The sequence below is a fragment of the Marmota monax genome, unplaced genomic scaffold, assembly GCF_021218885.2.
Source record: "Marmota monax isolate L192 unplaced genomic scaffold, Marmota_monax_Labrador192_F-V1.1 WCK01_AAM20220418_F8-fsc00011, whole genome shotgun sequence".
Lineage (NCBI taxonomy): Eukaryota > Metazoa > Chordata > Mammalia > Rodentia > Sciuridae > Marmota > Marmota monax.
Window position 1 is genome coordinate 13,656,161 of NW_026693082.1, and position 17,564 is coordinate 13,673,724.

The 17,564-nt window shown below is 40.6% G+C and overlaps 1 protein-coding gene across 1 annotated transcript in view; it reads right to left on the minus strand.

Annotated features, from left to right (window-relative positions):
• The window catches only part of Lhfpl6 (LHFPL tetraspan subfamily member 6), a 239,397-nt gene that overhangs the window by 26,778 nt on the left and 195,055 nt on the right, over nt 1–17,564 (minus strand). The window contains exon 3 of the mRNA XM_046454152.2: nt 4,373–4,471. Coding sequence (XP_046310108.1) covers nt 4,373–4,471 — 99 coding nt within the window. The remainder of the gene's footprint in view (nt 1–4,372; nt 4,472–17,564) is intronic.

A 17,564-nucleotide genomic window follows, 5' to 3' on the forward strand; every position in this document is an offset into this window, starting at 1 on the left:
GGAGGATGCGCACCCTTGGACTCATGTTGTCCACCAGCCCTGGTCCTAAATGCACTCTCAATTTAGTTCTGTAATTTCTGTTTTTCTTTTTTGTGGCATACGGGGTTGAACCAAGCACGAAAACCACTGAGCCACATCGCCAACCCTTTTTATATTTTATTTAGGGACAGGGTCTCACTGAGTTACTTAAGGCCTCTCTAAATTCCTGAGGCTGGCTTTCAACTAGAAATCTTCCCGCCTCAGCCTCCTGAACCACTGGGATTACAGGCATGCACCACTGTACCCGGCTAGCGCTGTAATTTCTGACTTCACTAATCCACAGAGTTTATCCATCGTCGGAGTTCAGGGGAGTAATAACAAGTTTTTAAAGGAAGAAAGCATAGGAAATTAGGTGGGATGGGCCTAGTGATGTACAGTTTCTCTTTGGGTCTCTTTTGAACGAAAAGATAACAGAGTTCCCAAAATAAAAACCTAAAGCAACAGAGGTCAATAAGCACAAAATATTTTTCAGGGTACCTAGAATTCCTTTTATCTGTAGATGATAACTTTGCACCTTCTCATCCAGTCTAAGAGACATTTAGCAAAAGGGAAGAAATTAAAACAGGACTATCATTCCTCAAAATGGTTTTATGGAATTCAATAAGAAATTATGATCACCAATGAATAAAAAAATCACAAATGTCTTTAGGTTTTAATGTGACATTCAAATTTTTAACCCAAAGTCTGAGAGGATACAAAATATTAGGGTGCCGTAGGAAAACAGCAGCAGTAACAGGAAGGGAGTTTCATTATGATCTGCTAATTAATATAGCAATGCACAATAACAACAGGTCAGCAAGAACAGGATTCTAATCAAGTCTGGGCCTGCGTGGAACAGCCAGGAATGCTTCAAACACGGGAGAAAGAAAAATGCCAAACATCATATTAAAATATCTCCCTGGGCACAGTTTGCTTTCCAAAAAACAAAACAAAAAAGCTGGTGGACAATTTTGTGCCAGCATTTTTTTTTCTCTTTTCTACATTTGTGCCAATCAGAAAACTAATCCAGACAGGAAAACCTGTCCTCAAGAAGAGGAGAACAGGCAAAGGGGAAGCTATGATTCTTTTTATCCATGCAAATTAGGTGAGTATTTAAAAGTCAGGCGCAGTGGCTCACACCTGTAATTCTAGCAGCTCCTGAGCCTGAGGCAGGAGGATAGCAAATTCAAAGCCAGCCTCAGCAAAAGTGAGGTGGTAAGCAACTCAGTGAGACGCTGTCTCTAAATAAAATACAAAAAAAGGGCTGGAGATGTGGCTCAGTGGTTGAGTGCCCCTGAGTCCAATCCCTGGTACAAAAAAAAAAAAAAAAGAAAAGAAAACAAAAAGAAGGTTAGTATTTGGACTCAGAATTAATTTTGAGGAAAGCAGGGTGGTTGTCATCCATTGAGTCTAATACAATTGGTTTGTTTTGAAATTCACAGACTTCTGATACTGTATCAGTTCTTCATTATCTTAAAAAATCTTCATGGGTGTGTTCTAACATAGAAATCAATGATTTGGCATTTACTAATACTGCCATTTGACCAACAGAAGTTTTCTTCTTAGAGTGAGATATGTCATGTGAAAAGAAGATGACGAAGTTATTAACCAGCTGTAACATAAACTGTCAGGAATCTGTTCCTTCCTTATGGAAAATACACTTGCTATCATTATGCAACAGTTGGCTTTGGGACACATTATGTGTGCTGCTCCCAAATATATTTGAGAAAATAACAGAAGCAGGAAGGTCACTCTGACCTTACCTTGCCTTCTCCCCTATAGATCTTATAAAACTAGGAGGGATTGTGTAAACTGCCCCTTGAAGCAGGAGACAGGATCCTAAGACCTCTAAAACCATGAGCCCCAAATAAACTTTCCTCTTCTATAATTGTTCTGGTCAGATCTTTTAGTCACAGCAGCGTACTACAACACAGCCGTTAGCTCTGAAGACAGGGACACAGGGACACAGAGGAATCTGAACAAACTGGCCTCACTAGCTCTCCCCGGATCTACCTCCATTCCATTGTGTTCCCATTGTCTAATTACATTTCTACATGACTACCCACTTCCTCATTAACCTGCATAAAACGTACACAAGTTTACCCTTTTTCATCATGTCTTTATTTCCTATGAAGCTTCTCTTATTGGGCTGGGGATATAGCTCAGTTGGTAGAGTGCTTGCTTTGTATACACAAAGCCTAGGGTTTGATTCCCAGCACTGCCAAAATAAAAGGTTCTCTTGTCATGCAAAACTTATTTTAAGTAAATTTGTATTCTTTTATTAATCTGCCTTTTGCTATAGGAGCCTTAGCCATGAACATGGAGATGAGTGAGGAAAACATACTTACTTTTCCATATAGCAGTAAGTGTTTTGTGGGTTCTCTAATCTATTAATATTAATTCTAGAAAAATACTCTGAAGGAAATAACTCAGTAGAGATAACACAGTCATGAAATGATTCAGTATCATATGTCTTAAAACAACAGAAACTGGAATAGACTAACTTCAACCACAAAGGAAAAAGGAAGTAGTTACATAATAGAGAATTAGAGGCTGCTTTTACTAAGAAGCACTGACTCTTGGGCTTAAAGATGTCTGATGGGTAACTAAAAAGTCAAAACCAAAAACACACATACCCAAAACTTGGCATCTCTGCCTTCATTTTTTTTTGGTACCAAGAATGGAAGCCAGGGTGCTTAACCACTGAGCCAAATCCCCAGCCCTATTTTGTATTTTATTTAGAGACAGGGTCTCACTGAGTTGCCTAGTGCCTTGCTTTTGCTGAGGCTGGCTTTGAACTTACAATAATCCTGCAACAGCCTCCTCAGCCTCTGGGATCACAGGCATACACCACCACGCCCAGCTCTGTCTTCATTTTGTATCTGTCTCCTTTCTACCTTAATCTTTGGGTCAGATTCCTGCTCAACTATGCAACAGATATATTAACCATTTGAGGAGTGTCTGCCTAAGGACTGGCGATACAAGGATGATTAGTTCTAGTTTCACCTAACTTCTCTTGTGCCACTTCACTTTAAGACTGAAGACACTAAGATAAAAGCAAGACATCTTCAAGATTCCAGGAACAGTGAGCCTTACAAACGGATCACACCATGATGGAACCATCCCCCACTAATAGAAACCATTACCCCCCAATACAAACTGCAGCTGTCCCCCAAAGCAGAAGCAATCATCTTGTCCCACAAGGGATAATGACTTCACCAGAGTCTTCAGGACTTCTCAGAACCAGACCTGAGTTGATGGTTGGTCAACCAGACCACACTTTGACCAAGGCGGCTTACCTGTGCAAACTTCTTGCCCCACACTCTTGTTTCTGTCCACATTTAAAGCTACAACTCTTATCAGTAGCCCCAGAAGACTGGGCTGAGGACATTTGGTCTCCCCTTGTTTCCCCAGTATGGATATACTGAAAAAATTCCTTCCCTGCTTTCCATCTTTTCCATTTGATTTTTGGAGTGAGTGCCCAGATCTGATCTACAGGGACTCCCTGAAATCAAGACCCCCTCTGGCCTAGGACATCTGTAACAATTAAGTAAGTGTAGGTTAATCAATGAAGTGAAACGTTACCCAACTATTACAAATTAAAATGATGCACAGTATATGGTACTGTGAAAATTTTTGATAGGTCGCCCAGTAAGAGACTCTATAGCTACAGTTGGAAAATACCTAAAATTTTCTCAATACACAGAAAAGCAAATCGATGAGGTGCCCTTCCTCAGTGTGTGAACTCTTACCTGCTCACCATATCTTTACAGTGGCACCTATGCCTACTGATGGGGAGGGTCTCAAAGTAGTTTCCCATTGAGCTTTTCTCATCTCATATTGTCCCTTTGCTGTACTGTTCCTTTGTTTAACTGCTAAGTGCTCTGTCTACTCCTGAGAAGCCACAGACTCACCCTGTCCAAGACCTGTCTCCATTCTCGCCTCTTTCAGAAAGTGGTCTATTACCTCGAACTGAAATTGCTTCGGATTCCTCTGCCCTCATTGTCATTTCCTTGATTGTTCTGTTTGCTTTGTCTTCTCAGCTAGACTTCGAATTCCACAGTTGTTCTCAGCCCATGAGTAAATACGTGATTTTGAATGAATTGATCAATGAATATTAAACTCTTGAAAGCAGGGCCATTTCTTATCCTTGCATCTACAGTACAAATCATTGTGCTGGACAAACAGTAGATTATCACTAAACAAATGGATAAAAGAGTGTACATATATCGTCACACATGACTACCAGCTGCAATATAGTTTCCTTCTCCATTATTTTTCCACCTTCTGCTTCTAGGAAATATCACGTGAGGTTCTTTTTGTAAAAGAAGTGCCATTCATGAAGAGAACTTACCCAGGTCAAACTGGCCAGAAATGTAGCCACAAGTCTGCCGGACTTCCTCACTGTCCCAGCCCAAGGGGTAGAGGGCACAGCCAGCACCAATCAACAAGCCTGCAAAGAGATAAGACAAGAGAGCTTTTACCAGTGCACCTCTGCCTCCCTGGGTAAGAGGAACAAAGGACCAATATTTGCAACATAACAAGACCCCGAGCCTGCATTTGGAAAGCACCATCCTAAACTCCCTTAAATAATCTGAGGTCAGTTTAATTCTAAGAACAATATCAAGTTTGCCTAAAAGAAAAAAAAAAAAGCCTGACAGCTCAGTTTGGTTCCAACTTGGCCTTTCAAAAGCATTAAAAGCCTTGAAAATCCTGTTTAGGAAATACAATCCACAGCCCTTTTAATCACTCTTGTAAAAAAACCAACCAATTCCACCATTAATCCATGTAAACAAGTAATTTAAGAGCAAGCAAAATTTCTTAGTAGGTTATCCATCATTCTTTTGATTTATTTATTTTTTTGTTTCCCATGTGAAAATCAAAATAGAATGTTTCAACCTTGTCAAATTTTACCAGGGGCAAAAGAAACAAAAGATTTTCCTGAACCACTTCAGCATGTTGATTGAACCTCTGAACTGTACTGCCTGTTTTATGCTCCACTGAGAATGACTGAGCATCTACACCTCTCAGAAATACTTCACAAGACAGACACACTGTAATCTGCATCCTCCTTACAGCGGAAGCCAAAAGGTTTGAGGATTAAACTGAAGAAAGCGATGGCTTGATTCTAATGTAAATGAAGTTATCATGACCGCACACTGCGCTGACAGCTTTCCATTAGTGAGTCTTTAATTTTGCATCAAAACCTAATATGATTTTACAAGAACCTGAATGAGATTTCAACACTCACTATTTGAATCTGTGGGCTCATCTGAAAGTAAGATCTTGTCCTGTCAATCAATGAGCATTCTCATCACCTGTTAGTACCACAAGCTGCTGAGGCAGTAGGACCAAGGAATACTATGCTGGATGGGTGAGAAAGAGGGTTATCAGGTGCTAAACAGGAGGTACCCATTGGGAAATGCATTAATATGGTAATGTGGAGGAGGAATGGCAGAGCCCTAAATGCATCTAGAAGAGGAAAGCTTCAATATTTATGCTCTGAGTCCCTTCTGTCTTTTCCTGTCCCTCTTTTGTCCTGCTTTCACCTCCCAGAGGGTGACTAAGTATAAATAACCTGTTTGCTCACAGGATCTAAGGTCAGGCGGCTTTCCAGCTCCTCCCAGGCACCATGCTGAGACCTAAGCAGACACATCCCCCAAGTACTGGCGCTCTTTTTCCTACCCTGGCATCCTTCCCCTCAGCCTGCCCTTTGGTCCACAGGAAAATGACCATCAAATACAGACCTGCTTCCATCAGAGGGAGTGCCCAGAATCACTGTAACTGCAAATCACAAATCATGTCCTAGGTACAACTGTATAAGGATGAATTGTGTTGAAGGTGAAGAACAATCCAGAAAGCAGTATTATATGAGGTTTTGCTGACTAGGCTATTTTCTTCAGTGATTCGAGCCCCCCTCCACGAAATAGAATTTACACTATTCTGAAGACAAATCCTAATTAGTTTTATCCATCATCAGGTAAAGAGGTAATTAATGAGGATGCCAAATTCTGTATACATTGAAATTTATGCATGTTCAATAAACATTTGTGGTACCATTTTCAAGATACTTGGTTCTGAAATTAATAGAAAACACATCCACTTTTTGAGATCTTGTGAGTAATTTTTTTTTTCTATTTTAAATTGTTTATTTAAATTTTCCAGCAAATGGATGGATCTGGAGACTATCATGCTATTCGAAGTAAGCCAGTTTCCAAAACCAAAGGTTGAATGTTTTCTCTGATATGTGGAAGCTAACACACAATACGGGGGGTGGGAATGGAAGAATAGAAGTGCAGTAGATTAAACAATGGGGAATGGAGGGAAGGGAGAGTGGATAGGCTAAGGAAAGACAGTGGAATAAATCTGACATAATTTTCCAGAGTACATACATGAAAACAACACAATGATTCCCACAATCATGTACATCCATAAGAATGGGGTTCTCAGCCTCCAGAGCCCACCTGAGAAAAAGATATAATCCATGCTTGTATAATTATGTGAAAATGGATCCTGCTGTCATGTATAACTAAAAATAATAAATAAAAATAAGAAGGTAGGGAGCTGGGGATGTAGCTCAGTGGTAGAGCACTTGCCTAGCATGCATGAGGCACTGGGTTCTATCCTTAGCACTGCATAAAAATAAACAAAATAAAAGAATTTTGTCTATTTATAACTACAAAAAATTAAAAGCAAACAAAAAAACAGAGGGTAGTAGAAAGAAGAAAGGAAGAAAAATAAAATAAAATATAGGACAATGAAATGAAACGGAAATAGGACGTTGGCATCCCACAACTACATCATTTAAGTGTAAGAAAAAGTGCTGAGTTATCATTTTATTTTATAAAACATTACAAATATTTACACTTAAATGAGTTTAATGTCAAAAAACATGTTACTTTTTCCTTAGTCAAATTCTAAATCATGCACTGATACATCATCAAATCATTTTCTTCACTTCTTTGGTTACATACATCTATGTCCCTCTCACCCCACTTCTCACAAACCCTGAAAGGCCTACAGAAGGATTCCTCTGTTCTGCTTTTTTAAGGACAAAAGTAGAAAGGTATTTGGAGTCAGTAGAAAGTAAATACTTAAAAAAAAATGAAAAATAGTAACATTTAAGCCATTAGTAGTGAAACAAATGATAGTCTGGTTTGCTAAGGTTTCTTTTTCCTTTCTTTTTTTTCTTTTGGTATGCCTGAAAAATAGGTGTCATGAAATCACAAACACCTATATTAGTCCAGTTTTATGCTGGCCATTTTTGAACACCGAATAGAAAGGAGCTTATAAACTCCTATATGTATAGCAAGTGAGCTATTGGTTCAGAAAGTGGCAGAAGACCTGGCAATCGAGGATCTTTTGTTAAAACACTGGTCTATCTTTGTGAAGCTATCAAATGTAGATTCAACTGTATAAATTAGGAGTAATTTTATACACAGCAAATTTGTGTTATGTGTATGATTTTAAAAAAAAACATTTATTTTTTAGTTGGAGGTGGACATAATTCCTTTATTTTACTTTGTAAAACATTTATTTATTTATTTTTAGGTGGTGCTGAGGATCGAACCCAGTGCCTCACGCATACTAGGCAAGTGCTCTTCCTCTGAGCCACAACCCCAGCCCCTGTGTATGAGTTTTTTAAATACCATGAGCCATTTTTTTAAATATTGTTTCATAGAAGGCAACTCGCAACTCGTCATCTGAATTTTTATATTAATATTTATGTAGTCTTTGTTCTGTTCTCTGCTACTGCTTGCTAACAGGAAAAATGCCACAGACTAAAGATTTGGGAAACATTTCTGTGAGATAAGTGTATGTTGCAAACAGGCTAATTAGCTGTCACAATTATTTGGGTCTGTAGGTAAACATCAGCAGCACCTCCACTGCGTACATTGTTTGCATGGTGAGAGTGCATCTCAAGAGGGCTCTGGAGGCTGAGAAAGGAGGATTGCAAGTTCAAAGCCAGCCTCAGCAATGGTGAGGCGCTAAGCAACTCAGTGATACCCTGTCTCTACATAAAATACAAAATAAGGCTGGGGATGTGGCTCAGTGGTAGAGTGCCCAAGTTCAGTCCCGAGAGTGTGTCTCAGACTGATTGCCACCAAATACGCAACTGATGTTTAATAGGCAGTGAGCATCACAAGCAGTTGGGAAACCAATTTCATAAACTCAGGGAAATCCTGCCTCCCCCAATCACATAGTCACCCTAACAAGTACCTCACATGAAATTCTTGACACACCATGAACCCAACAAATACCAGAGAGCAGGATCAGGGAAATTCAGGTCCAATCAGGGAACAGTGTCTTCCATGAAATGGAAGAGAAAAGGGGTCAGGCAGAGGAAAAATGTGGGTTCTCACCTGCTTGCCCAAAACAGCAGCCTTGAGCTACACATAGATAGTTACGTTTAAGTTTATTTAAATTAAATAAAACTCAAAATTCCATCCCTCAAGTGTTCAATAGCCATACATAGGGCGCTAGTGGGCAACACAAATACACACCATTTTGGTAACCACAGGAGGTTGCATTGGGGAGGGCTGTTGTGGACCTCAGTCATTCCTGGAAAGGATGCTGGGCTTGTCAGATTCTTGTCCTGGGCCTGATATTGCTTGTTAAGAGTCAAAATCTTAGCCAGGCACATTGGCGCATGCCTGTAATCCCAGCGGCTCAGGAGGCTGAGGCAGGAGAATCACGAGTTCAAAGCCAGCCTCAGCAATTTAGCAAGGCCCTAAGAAACTCAACGAGACCCTGTCTCTAAATAGGGATATAACTCAGTGATTAAGTGGCCCTGGGTTCAAAAAAAAAAAAAAATCAAAGTCTCCCTAGTCTTAGCTTCTTCCTTTCAAGGTAGGACTAGAGGCTATGGAACTGTTTGGGGAACTCTCCTGCTGGCAGGAGTTTTGTCACATTGTGTCAAGGAGAAGCTGATGTGTGGGACTGAGAAGCTAAAAGGGAAGGATGAACTGTTGTCCCCACTGGCGGCTGCAGCCTGGGGCAGCCTTTCTGCAGACGTAGATGGGATATTTTAGAACTGGCTTCCAGACTCCTCATCATCACCCGCCGCAGAGCAGAGAATCCACTTCCTGGGATCCCAACACAATTCTTCAAAGCAGCTTCTCTGACTTTCACTTTCCCAGATCTTCAAATTCATGAGCTGCATCTCCTCCTATTTGAGTTATCTAGTGCTTTATTTTACTGCTCAAACCTGACTGGTATATATATACTCTACTCCTGTAAGGGCAGAGGGGCCAATATAGATCTTTACATATGATCATATTCCTTGAACATTATTCATAGCCTCGATTAAAAATTATCTCGAATACAATTTATGCTAATTATTAAGTCTCTTGGGCAAGAACAGACAGTGATATTCAAAGGCTCTGCCTTTAATATCCTGTGGTATCCTCTCTGGTTAGGGAATTTAACATGCTAATTAACCTCTCCAGGAGTGCAAATTTCTAAAGAGGACATTTCAATTGTTAACTAACCGCCCTTAGAGTGTGGATTGACATTAACTAGCACTTTATGGTCGGTGCTGAAAGTACTATACTGTAGAGACAATTAAATGTGAAAATGAGAACATCTTTTTAATGAAAGAAATTTGCCACTGTCCAGTTTTAGCAGTGCTAAACCTTAGTCCAAGTTGTGGGATCAAGTTTTGAAGGAAGCAGAGTTTTAAAATTCCTGAATTAGATTCCAGTTGGGTATTATAGGCTGACATGAGGTTCGCATAACAGTCTAAAATCTGAAGCGATTGCCCAAATGGTATCTTGGTGATCCATGAGGTTTGAATAGATCTAGTGGTCTAATTTGCTCCTGGGCAATAAGTAGCTCAATTAGAATCTCTAGCTCACAAACTTTAATAGTATTTACAGGGATTTTCCTTATTAGATTTATAAACCTTGTGGTTACCGCATGAGCTTAATTTTAACCAAGTTCCTTTGACATTGCCATAAAAGACATCATGAAAAAAGCCACATTATCACACTTCTTAAAACTGTGCATTTGGAAGTGGAAGTGAGAAAAGGCGCTGTGAAAGGAGACAAGAGCCTGAGGAAGGTGCTATCAGGTGATCAGCTGCAGGAGGCGTGAGATCATTTGCAGCTACAGGCTCTCTCGCAATTAAGCTGCAACCTTCCCCCCTCCCCAATCCTAAAAAAAATGCAACTTTGAAGGGGTCGTGAGCAAATCACAAATTGTAAATCAGCTCAATCTATGGTGAGCACCCAGCACCACCACTGAAATCAGCTACCCAGAGGGGAGGCAGCAGACCACTTTGCAAGAGATCTTAGGACTGCAGAGAGATGCTGCCAGAATGAAAGAAAGAAACCCAACAGATGACTCAGTAATTCAAAATATTTAATAATGCATTGATGATGAGGCCATTTCATCCTGAGTACCCAGGGGTTTGGGGCTCACTCTGTTCAAGGACAATTAAAATATTTTAAGAGCTCAGTCAGCGGAATGACATTTAAGGAGAAGCCAATGTTAATAGAAAAGAGACGGCACAGATACATGCAAAGAGGTGGGCACTTGAGTGCCTGAGCAATGACACTGTGGTAGAAAAAGAAGTCTATGCTTTAGTCCAAATGAGCTCCTGGGCCCAGACCTTAGCCTGGATGCACTCTTTGTCCATAAACCACCTGCAGGAGAGTTTCTAGTAGTTCTCTTAGTTTTCACAAAATGCTAGAAATATCTGCCATGATACTAATTATTTTTTTAGAATTTGAGTGTGAAGCCTGAAGTGTGTGAAGAGCTCAGTGGCCCAGGAACGAACGTGGGGCTGGGAATTTTCCCTTCTGTAAAACTCTTTCTATTCAAAGGCAGCACTTAACACTTAGGCAGCGGAATATTAACATAACAATTCGGCTCCTGCCAAGAAGGCAAAACAAATCTCTAGTCAGCCAGGGCCAATTACTCTCCACAGGTGGGAAGAATGGCGTCCTCATGGCCAACTCATAAAGCCTTATTTTTTCCAGGCTACTTTTGAAAGTTTTTGTGATCTCACTTTTTTCCCCCATGACTATCGCTCCATTCTTTTTCCACACTTTATTATGTTTTTTTATAGCGTGACTTTTTCCACCCACTGCCCCTCAGTGGTCACACCCGTGTTTCCCATCAATTCATCTTTTATGTTTTTTTTTGGATACTTTTATCCGTCCTCTAGTTCCTTTATCTTCCTTTCTGTGGCAAGCACCGAGAGAAATCGTTTTCTTTACTGTTCTCAGGAAAGCTGCTCGATCTTGTAGCCTGTTATCTGGACTTCCCATTGGAAGGGGTTGGCACGTTTCCATCTCCAAGTCTCCATATGCTAATTTATGGACGTGATATCCCCCCATTTCCATCTCAGATAAGGGCCCTTTGACAAAAAGTAATAACAAAATAAAGCCCATGGTGGAGAGGGAACAACAGCAAGGGCCAGTATTATAATTCTTCAGACCCTGAAAATGCAAGCAGAACTATGTAAATATTCTACTTGGAGGCTCAGTGTGGCTCTGATAAACCCTATCTCCATTCCGAGAACTTTCTGGAAACTGAGGCACAAAGGATATCAGAGGCTTGACCAAAGATACAGAGCCCAGATTAAGCCCAGGACTCCTGGATCCCAGTTCAAGGATCTTTTCCACCTACCATGGTCCCAATGCTTGGCCAGAAGTCTATTCCAGAGTCACATACTCACCACCCACAACCTAAGGTCAAGTGGAGACATGTTGGCTTTGGCCAGCATCACATTTTACTCTTCATTTCTTTAAACCCTGATGTCTCATGTCTCTTGAATAATTGAGGTCCCGGGGCTGAGCTCACATGCAACTAACTGGCTAGAACCATCCTGTTAAGCAGCTATAGCCCTGGCCAATCTCAAAGGCACTTCCAACTGGGGATCCCTGACTTACTGCACCTACTGCTGCTGGCTCTTTACATATGTCTTGAGCTTTTTCGGATTCCTTCTCTCTGAGATGCTCTCTCCTTCCATACCCAGAATCCACTGTCAACATACTAAATGAAGCCTCCGTATACAGCCTTGCCTGGGCACCCCAGCAGCAGCGAGCTATGGATTTCACTCCTCTCTGAGCTCCTATGGTGACACACTCTATGATTTATTTGAGGATTACCATTTTGCACTGCAGTTATTTATGTAAATATTACATCTCCTGGGAGACCAGAAACGCTACTGTACTGATCTGAATCCAACTCACTCATTCATAAAATTTGTCAAATATTAAGTAATAGGAATATTTATTTGATATTTACAAAAGCCTCATTAAACATGTAATAGTTTATATATACAATTTTATATATATAAATAATTTTTTAATAAACAGTTATTATATATATATTTATATTTATATACTATCCCAACTCTGGGCCTTCTATGTCCACATGGGTACTGAACCCTGCATGTAAATGGAAGAGGAGGAATGCAGAGGAAGATAAGCACAGATTTCAAGTTACCATTTCTCTCCAAGAATGACTCTGCTTCAGCCATGGGGAACACTCTTACTGTTGCCTGTGATTAAAGACAAGGAGTAGGTTCTTTGGATCCTGCAAATTGCCTGCTCCCTGGGTGCTGGTGACCCAGATGTGAGCTCTAGCACACAAAGAGTTTCTGTCCACAAAGAGCACCCACCTTCAGGCATCAAGATGAGCAATGAGCTTTTTATCATCAGACGTTTATCTCAGCACTAAAGTAGACAATGGGAATATGGTAATTTTTTAACCATGGGAAATATTTTATAAAATCACAGTGAGTGAGACTATTTCTGTGCTTGAAAAGATTTTGAAGAAGACTGTATAATTTGTGTTTTCTTGAGATTTTTTCCCCCTAAATATTTCATTGATTCCCATCTCTTTTCCTTTTCCAGCTCATGTGAAAGAAGACATCAAAGACAGATACAGTGGGTTGGGTACCGGAATACCTGTTCCTTAGCTCAGAGCAGAAATTTGCAAGCTAATTTCAGCCATGAGTGACTTGTCATCTTTTCTCTTCCTAGGGTCCCATTGCTTGGGGGGTGGGAAGTTGTTTCAAACAATGAAACTTTGGGGGAGATTTTGCAAAGGGTATGTGAAAGTTTTCTGGAAAATGCCATCTGACTTAAAGCAAAATCTTTCTAATCTCAGGAGTTAAGAGCATCTCAGGCCCACCAATTCACTTCTTGAGGGCTTGGTTTTCCTGATCTGTAAAACAGGAACAACACCTGCCTCTTGGAGCTGAGGTGGGTTTGTAAAGAGGCAGAGATGGTGGTTCCAGCTGGCATTCAGTGAATGGTCTTCATTGTTAAACTGTAGATCTGTGCTGCAGATAGGAAAAGGTGGTGGATTTGGTTCATGCCAATGTGTTTTTGCACACACTGACCTAATATTGACAGAGTCCTTTTCTCTCAGAGAGTATCCTCTTCTGAGAGGGACTGCAAGGAGGCCCCCAGCAAGAGCATCCTAGCCATGAGCAATGAACATGACCCAGCAATCACATCCGCCATATACACCCCATTGAGTGCTAGTGGAACAGCCATAGGTGGTGACCTCACACTTGAGGGAGGATTAGTCCACCTCTACCATAATGAGAGGGCTTTTGCCTGTTCCTTTTTGCTTGTTGTTTGATTTTTAACTTTAAAGGCATTTTTCGCTTTTCTGGGAGGTGGGTAGAGCCACAACTGATGTCCCACTTAATGGATGAAGAAATAAGAGTCACAGATAGGTGGGGTGATCTAACTGCCATTCATCACATGGGTCATGTACTCTGGCTTCTTGACTCCTATTATGGGAATAGGAACTTGGTTTCACTGCCTTCACTCAGGCTGCAGGAAAGGAAGCTAATGGGCTGAGCACTGCGGCCACACCTCTGAGACGGAAGAAATATCAGTTTCCTATGATGTCTCTCATACCAGGAGAAAAATAAAGATTCATTTCCCAACTTTCCAGAATGCCTTGGTCCAGTACAGAGTTGCTAGACTGATATGCACAAGAAACATCCAGGGCCTTGTTAAAATGGAGATTCTGGTTTCTAATTCTGATCAGGGCTGATCTCCTGAGTTTCAAACCAGCTCCCGACGAGGACCACACTGCTGCCCAGGACCATGCTTGCTGCAGCAAGGGTCTAGTGAAATAACAGCTCAGGCTTTGAAGTCCTTCATGGCAGGTTTCAATCGTGATACCACCTCAGTTGATGGGTGACCTTGAGCAGCATGGCTTTGACTCCTCTGAGCTCAGGTTTTCGTCTATAAAATACACCTAATGGTTCCCATCTCTCTAGCATGGTGCCTGTATTTTTAGCATTGTTATTAGAAATAAATGAAAGGCTGAATAAAAGTACCTGGTTCAGAGCTTGCCATATATTAGGGACTCGGTATATTGTAGCTGTTTGTGTGGATATTAATAATGATCTTGCTGCTTGTCTTAGAATTGCAAACATTACATTCCCTTACACCTGCCACTTTCAGATTCTTCATTAGCAGCTCTAGGTGTTCATGATTTTAAAGTAAGGACCTACACAAAAACATTACCTAATCCAAAGCAGAGTCTCTGTCTTATTGTTTGCTTGTGTCTTCACAATTAATATATTTTCTGGAACTGACCACAGCGCTACAGCTAAGAATGATTACATTCACTTTTTTCCCTTTCTAACATGATATTATAAAAAAAAAATTTAGATTTACATAAAAGTTGGAATAAATTTATAATAAACACACAGACACCCACCATATAGATTTTATGATTAACAGGTTTTGAAAAATTTTTATCATCTATCTACCCAGTTTTTTTACATTCCTTTATGGGTCTAAAAACCCATCTTTTCGGGGGGATGGTGTGCTTGTCATAGAAGGTTTCAACCTCAATATATATATAAAGTTTCCTGTCCCCATTCATGCATTATCTTTTTTCCTTCATTTGGCCCAGGAAGGACCATATCGCAGATCATATGCAGACTTATGACACCAACACAAAAGTCAGAATCCCACAGCCATAAGTGACACAAGAATGCTGAACTGGGGCGGGTCAATTTGAAAAGTGATTTCTATACAACTCTAGAGCGACAGATACTTCTAATCATTTCGCTTTTCTCAAATGACTATCCAACAACCTAAAATAGGACCAGCTTGCTTCAGCTTTATCCCAGAAATACCAAACAAATCTTGGACAAAGCAAAAAACAAAAGCAAAATCCCAACTCTAAGATACACTGAGCACCTGGAACCCATTCCAGCTCTGCTTTGAAAATACCATGCTAATTCCAAACCAGACTCCATTTGGTGCATACTGGTGAACTGTGGTCACCTGAATTCAGATGAATATTCTAAAGGTACACTGTCCAGAACAAGAGCTTTGGAATCAGAGTCCCATGTTGGAATACTGGGTCTGCTACTACACACTGGCAGAGCAAATCTCAACTTGAGCCCCAACAGTTTATTCCATAAAATGGATATACCAGTGCTTCTTACTGAGTTGTTGAGATACTGGACAAACTGTGTTTAAAGTCACAACACTGTAAAAAGCACATAGAAGTAGTTTCTCATATGAAATAACAGGGAAGGGGAGGGAACACTCTAAACATTTATTTTTATTTTATGTTATAGTTGCTTTACGAAAAGGAAATACACCAGCATCAGGGTGCACTGTTTTGTGGGACAGGCTGCAGAACATATGCAGATGATACCAGGAACCTCAAACCTCACACAGCACAACTCAGCATCATGAAGCAGAACGCTATCCGCAGCCACCACCCAGCATTCCCTTGACATCACCATGGACCATGGCTTTGATTCCTGATAAAGCGCTCGCTGATAACTCAGTTTCCTTCCCCTCGAGGGTATACAGGGTTTGCTCAGGGTGTGGGAAATAATATCCTTCTATGCCCCATGCACTCATTGTGTAATCTTCCCAGAGGCCCTGGCTAAGGTGACACCAGTGACGCTGGTGATGGGCAGTGTGTAGACAGCGTGGCTGGAGCACAGGCTCCTGCTGTCCCCTGCCTCCTGAAGGAAGTGGAGCTGGTTTGGGGGGTTCTGTCCTGTTGGAATGGAGACTTTGGTTAACCCCAGCTGCCCCAGTGCTGCGCAGATCATGTGGGCGGCTACTGTCGTGCTAATACATAGTGTATCCTTCCTCTGAGAAGGGGCTGGCTGGGTGGGAACTGGTGGGCTGTGACCAAATTTTCTTTGAAGAAGGAGAACCAGGGATGTGGGTTTGGGAGAAGAGAAACAGGGGTTGAACCTGTCTATAGGGTTGTGAGAAATATTAATTTGTACATTTTTAATTGTTTTTTTTTTTACCACTAAAATGAGTGAAGAAGGAGCATGGTCGAGATTTTTTATTATTATTATTTGTCCTTTTTAGTTATACCTGACAGGACAGTGTATTTTGACATGTCATATGTACATGGAGTGGCACTCCCCATTCTTGTGGTTGTACATGATGTGGGATTACATTTGTCATGTATTCATATGAACATAGGAAAGTTATGTCTATTCATTCTACTGTCTTTCCCATTCCCATACCTTCTCCCATCCCCCAACCCCCTTCCAATCTGTTGAACTTCCACTCCTCCCACCCAACCTATTGTGAGTCAGCTTTTGCAAACCTGAGAGAACATTCATTCTGCCTTTGGTTTTGGGGGATTGGCTTATTTCACTTAGCATGATAGTTTCCAGTTCTATCCATTTATGGGCAAAGGCCATAATTTCATTCTTCTTTATGGTTGAGTAATATTCCATTGCATATAAGAACCACATTTTCTTTAGCCATTCATCTATTGAAGGGCACTGTAGTATGCTGATTTTAAGTCTTCTGTGGTATAAATGAAGGAATGGGATTACTGGATCAAATGGTGGTTCCATTAAAAGTTTTCTGCTTTCCAGAGTGGTTGCACTAAAATGCAGTCCCATCAGCAATGTATGAATGTACCTTTTTCCCCTCCTCCTCACCAGCATTTATTCTTACTTGTATTCTTGATAATTGCCATTCTGGCTGGAGTGAGATGAAATCTGGGTATACTTTTAATTTGCATTTCTTTAACTCCTAGTGATGTTAAACATTTTTTCATATATTTGTTGACCATTCATATTTCTTCTTCTGTCAAGTGTCTATTCAGTTCCTTTGCCTATTTATTGATTGAGTTATTTGGTTTTTTTTCTGGTGTTAAGTTTTTTGAGTTCTTTGTATATCCTGGTGATTAATGCTCTATCTGAGCTGTAGGTGGTGAAGATTTTCTCCCATTCTGTAGGTTTTCTCTTCACATTCTTGATTGCTTCCTTTGCTATGAAGTCGCTTTTTAGTTTTATATAATCCCATATATTGATTCTTGATTTTACTTCTTGCACTTTAAGAGTCTTGTTGAGGAAGTCAGTTCCTAAGCTGACTTGATGATGTGTTGGGCCTACTTTTTCTTCTAGGGGGTGCCGGGTCTCTGGTCTAATGCCTTGGTCCTTGATCCACTTTGAGTTGAGTTTTGTATGGGGTGAGAGGTAAGTGTCTGAATTCATTTTATTACTTAATGGATTTCCAGTTTTCGCAGCACATCCTCAGAATTTAACAAATGAGGTCTTGAGG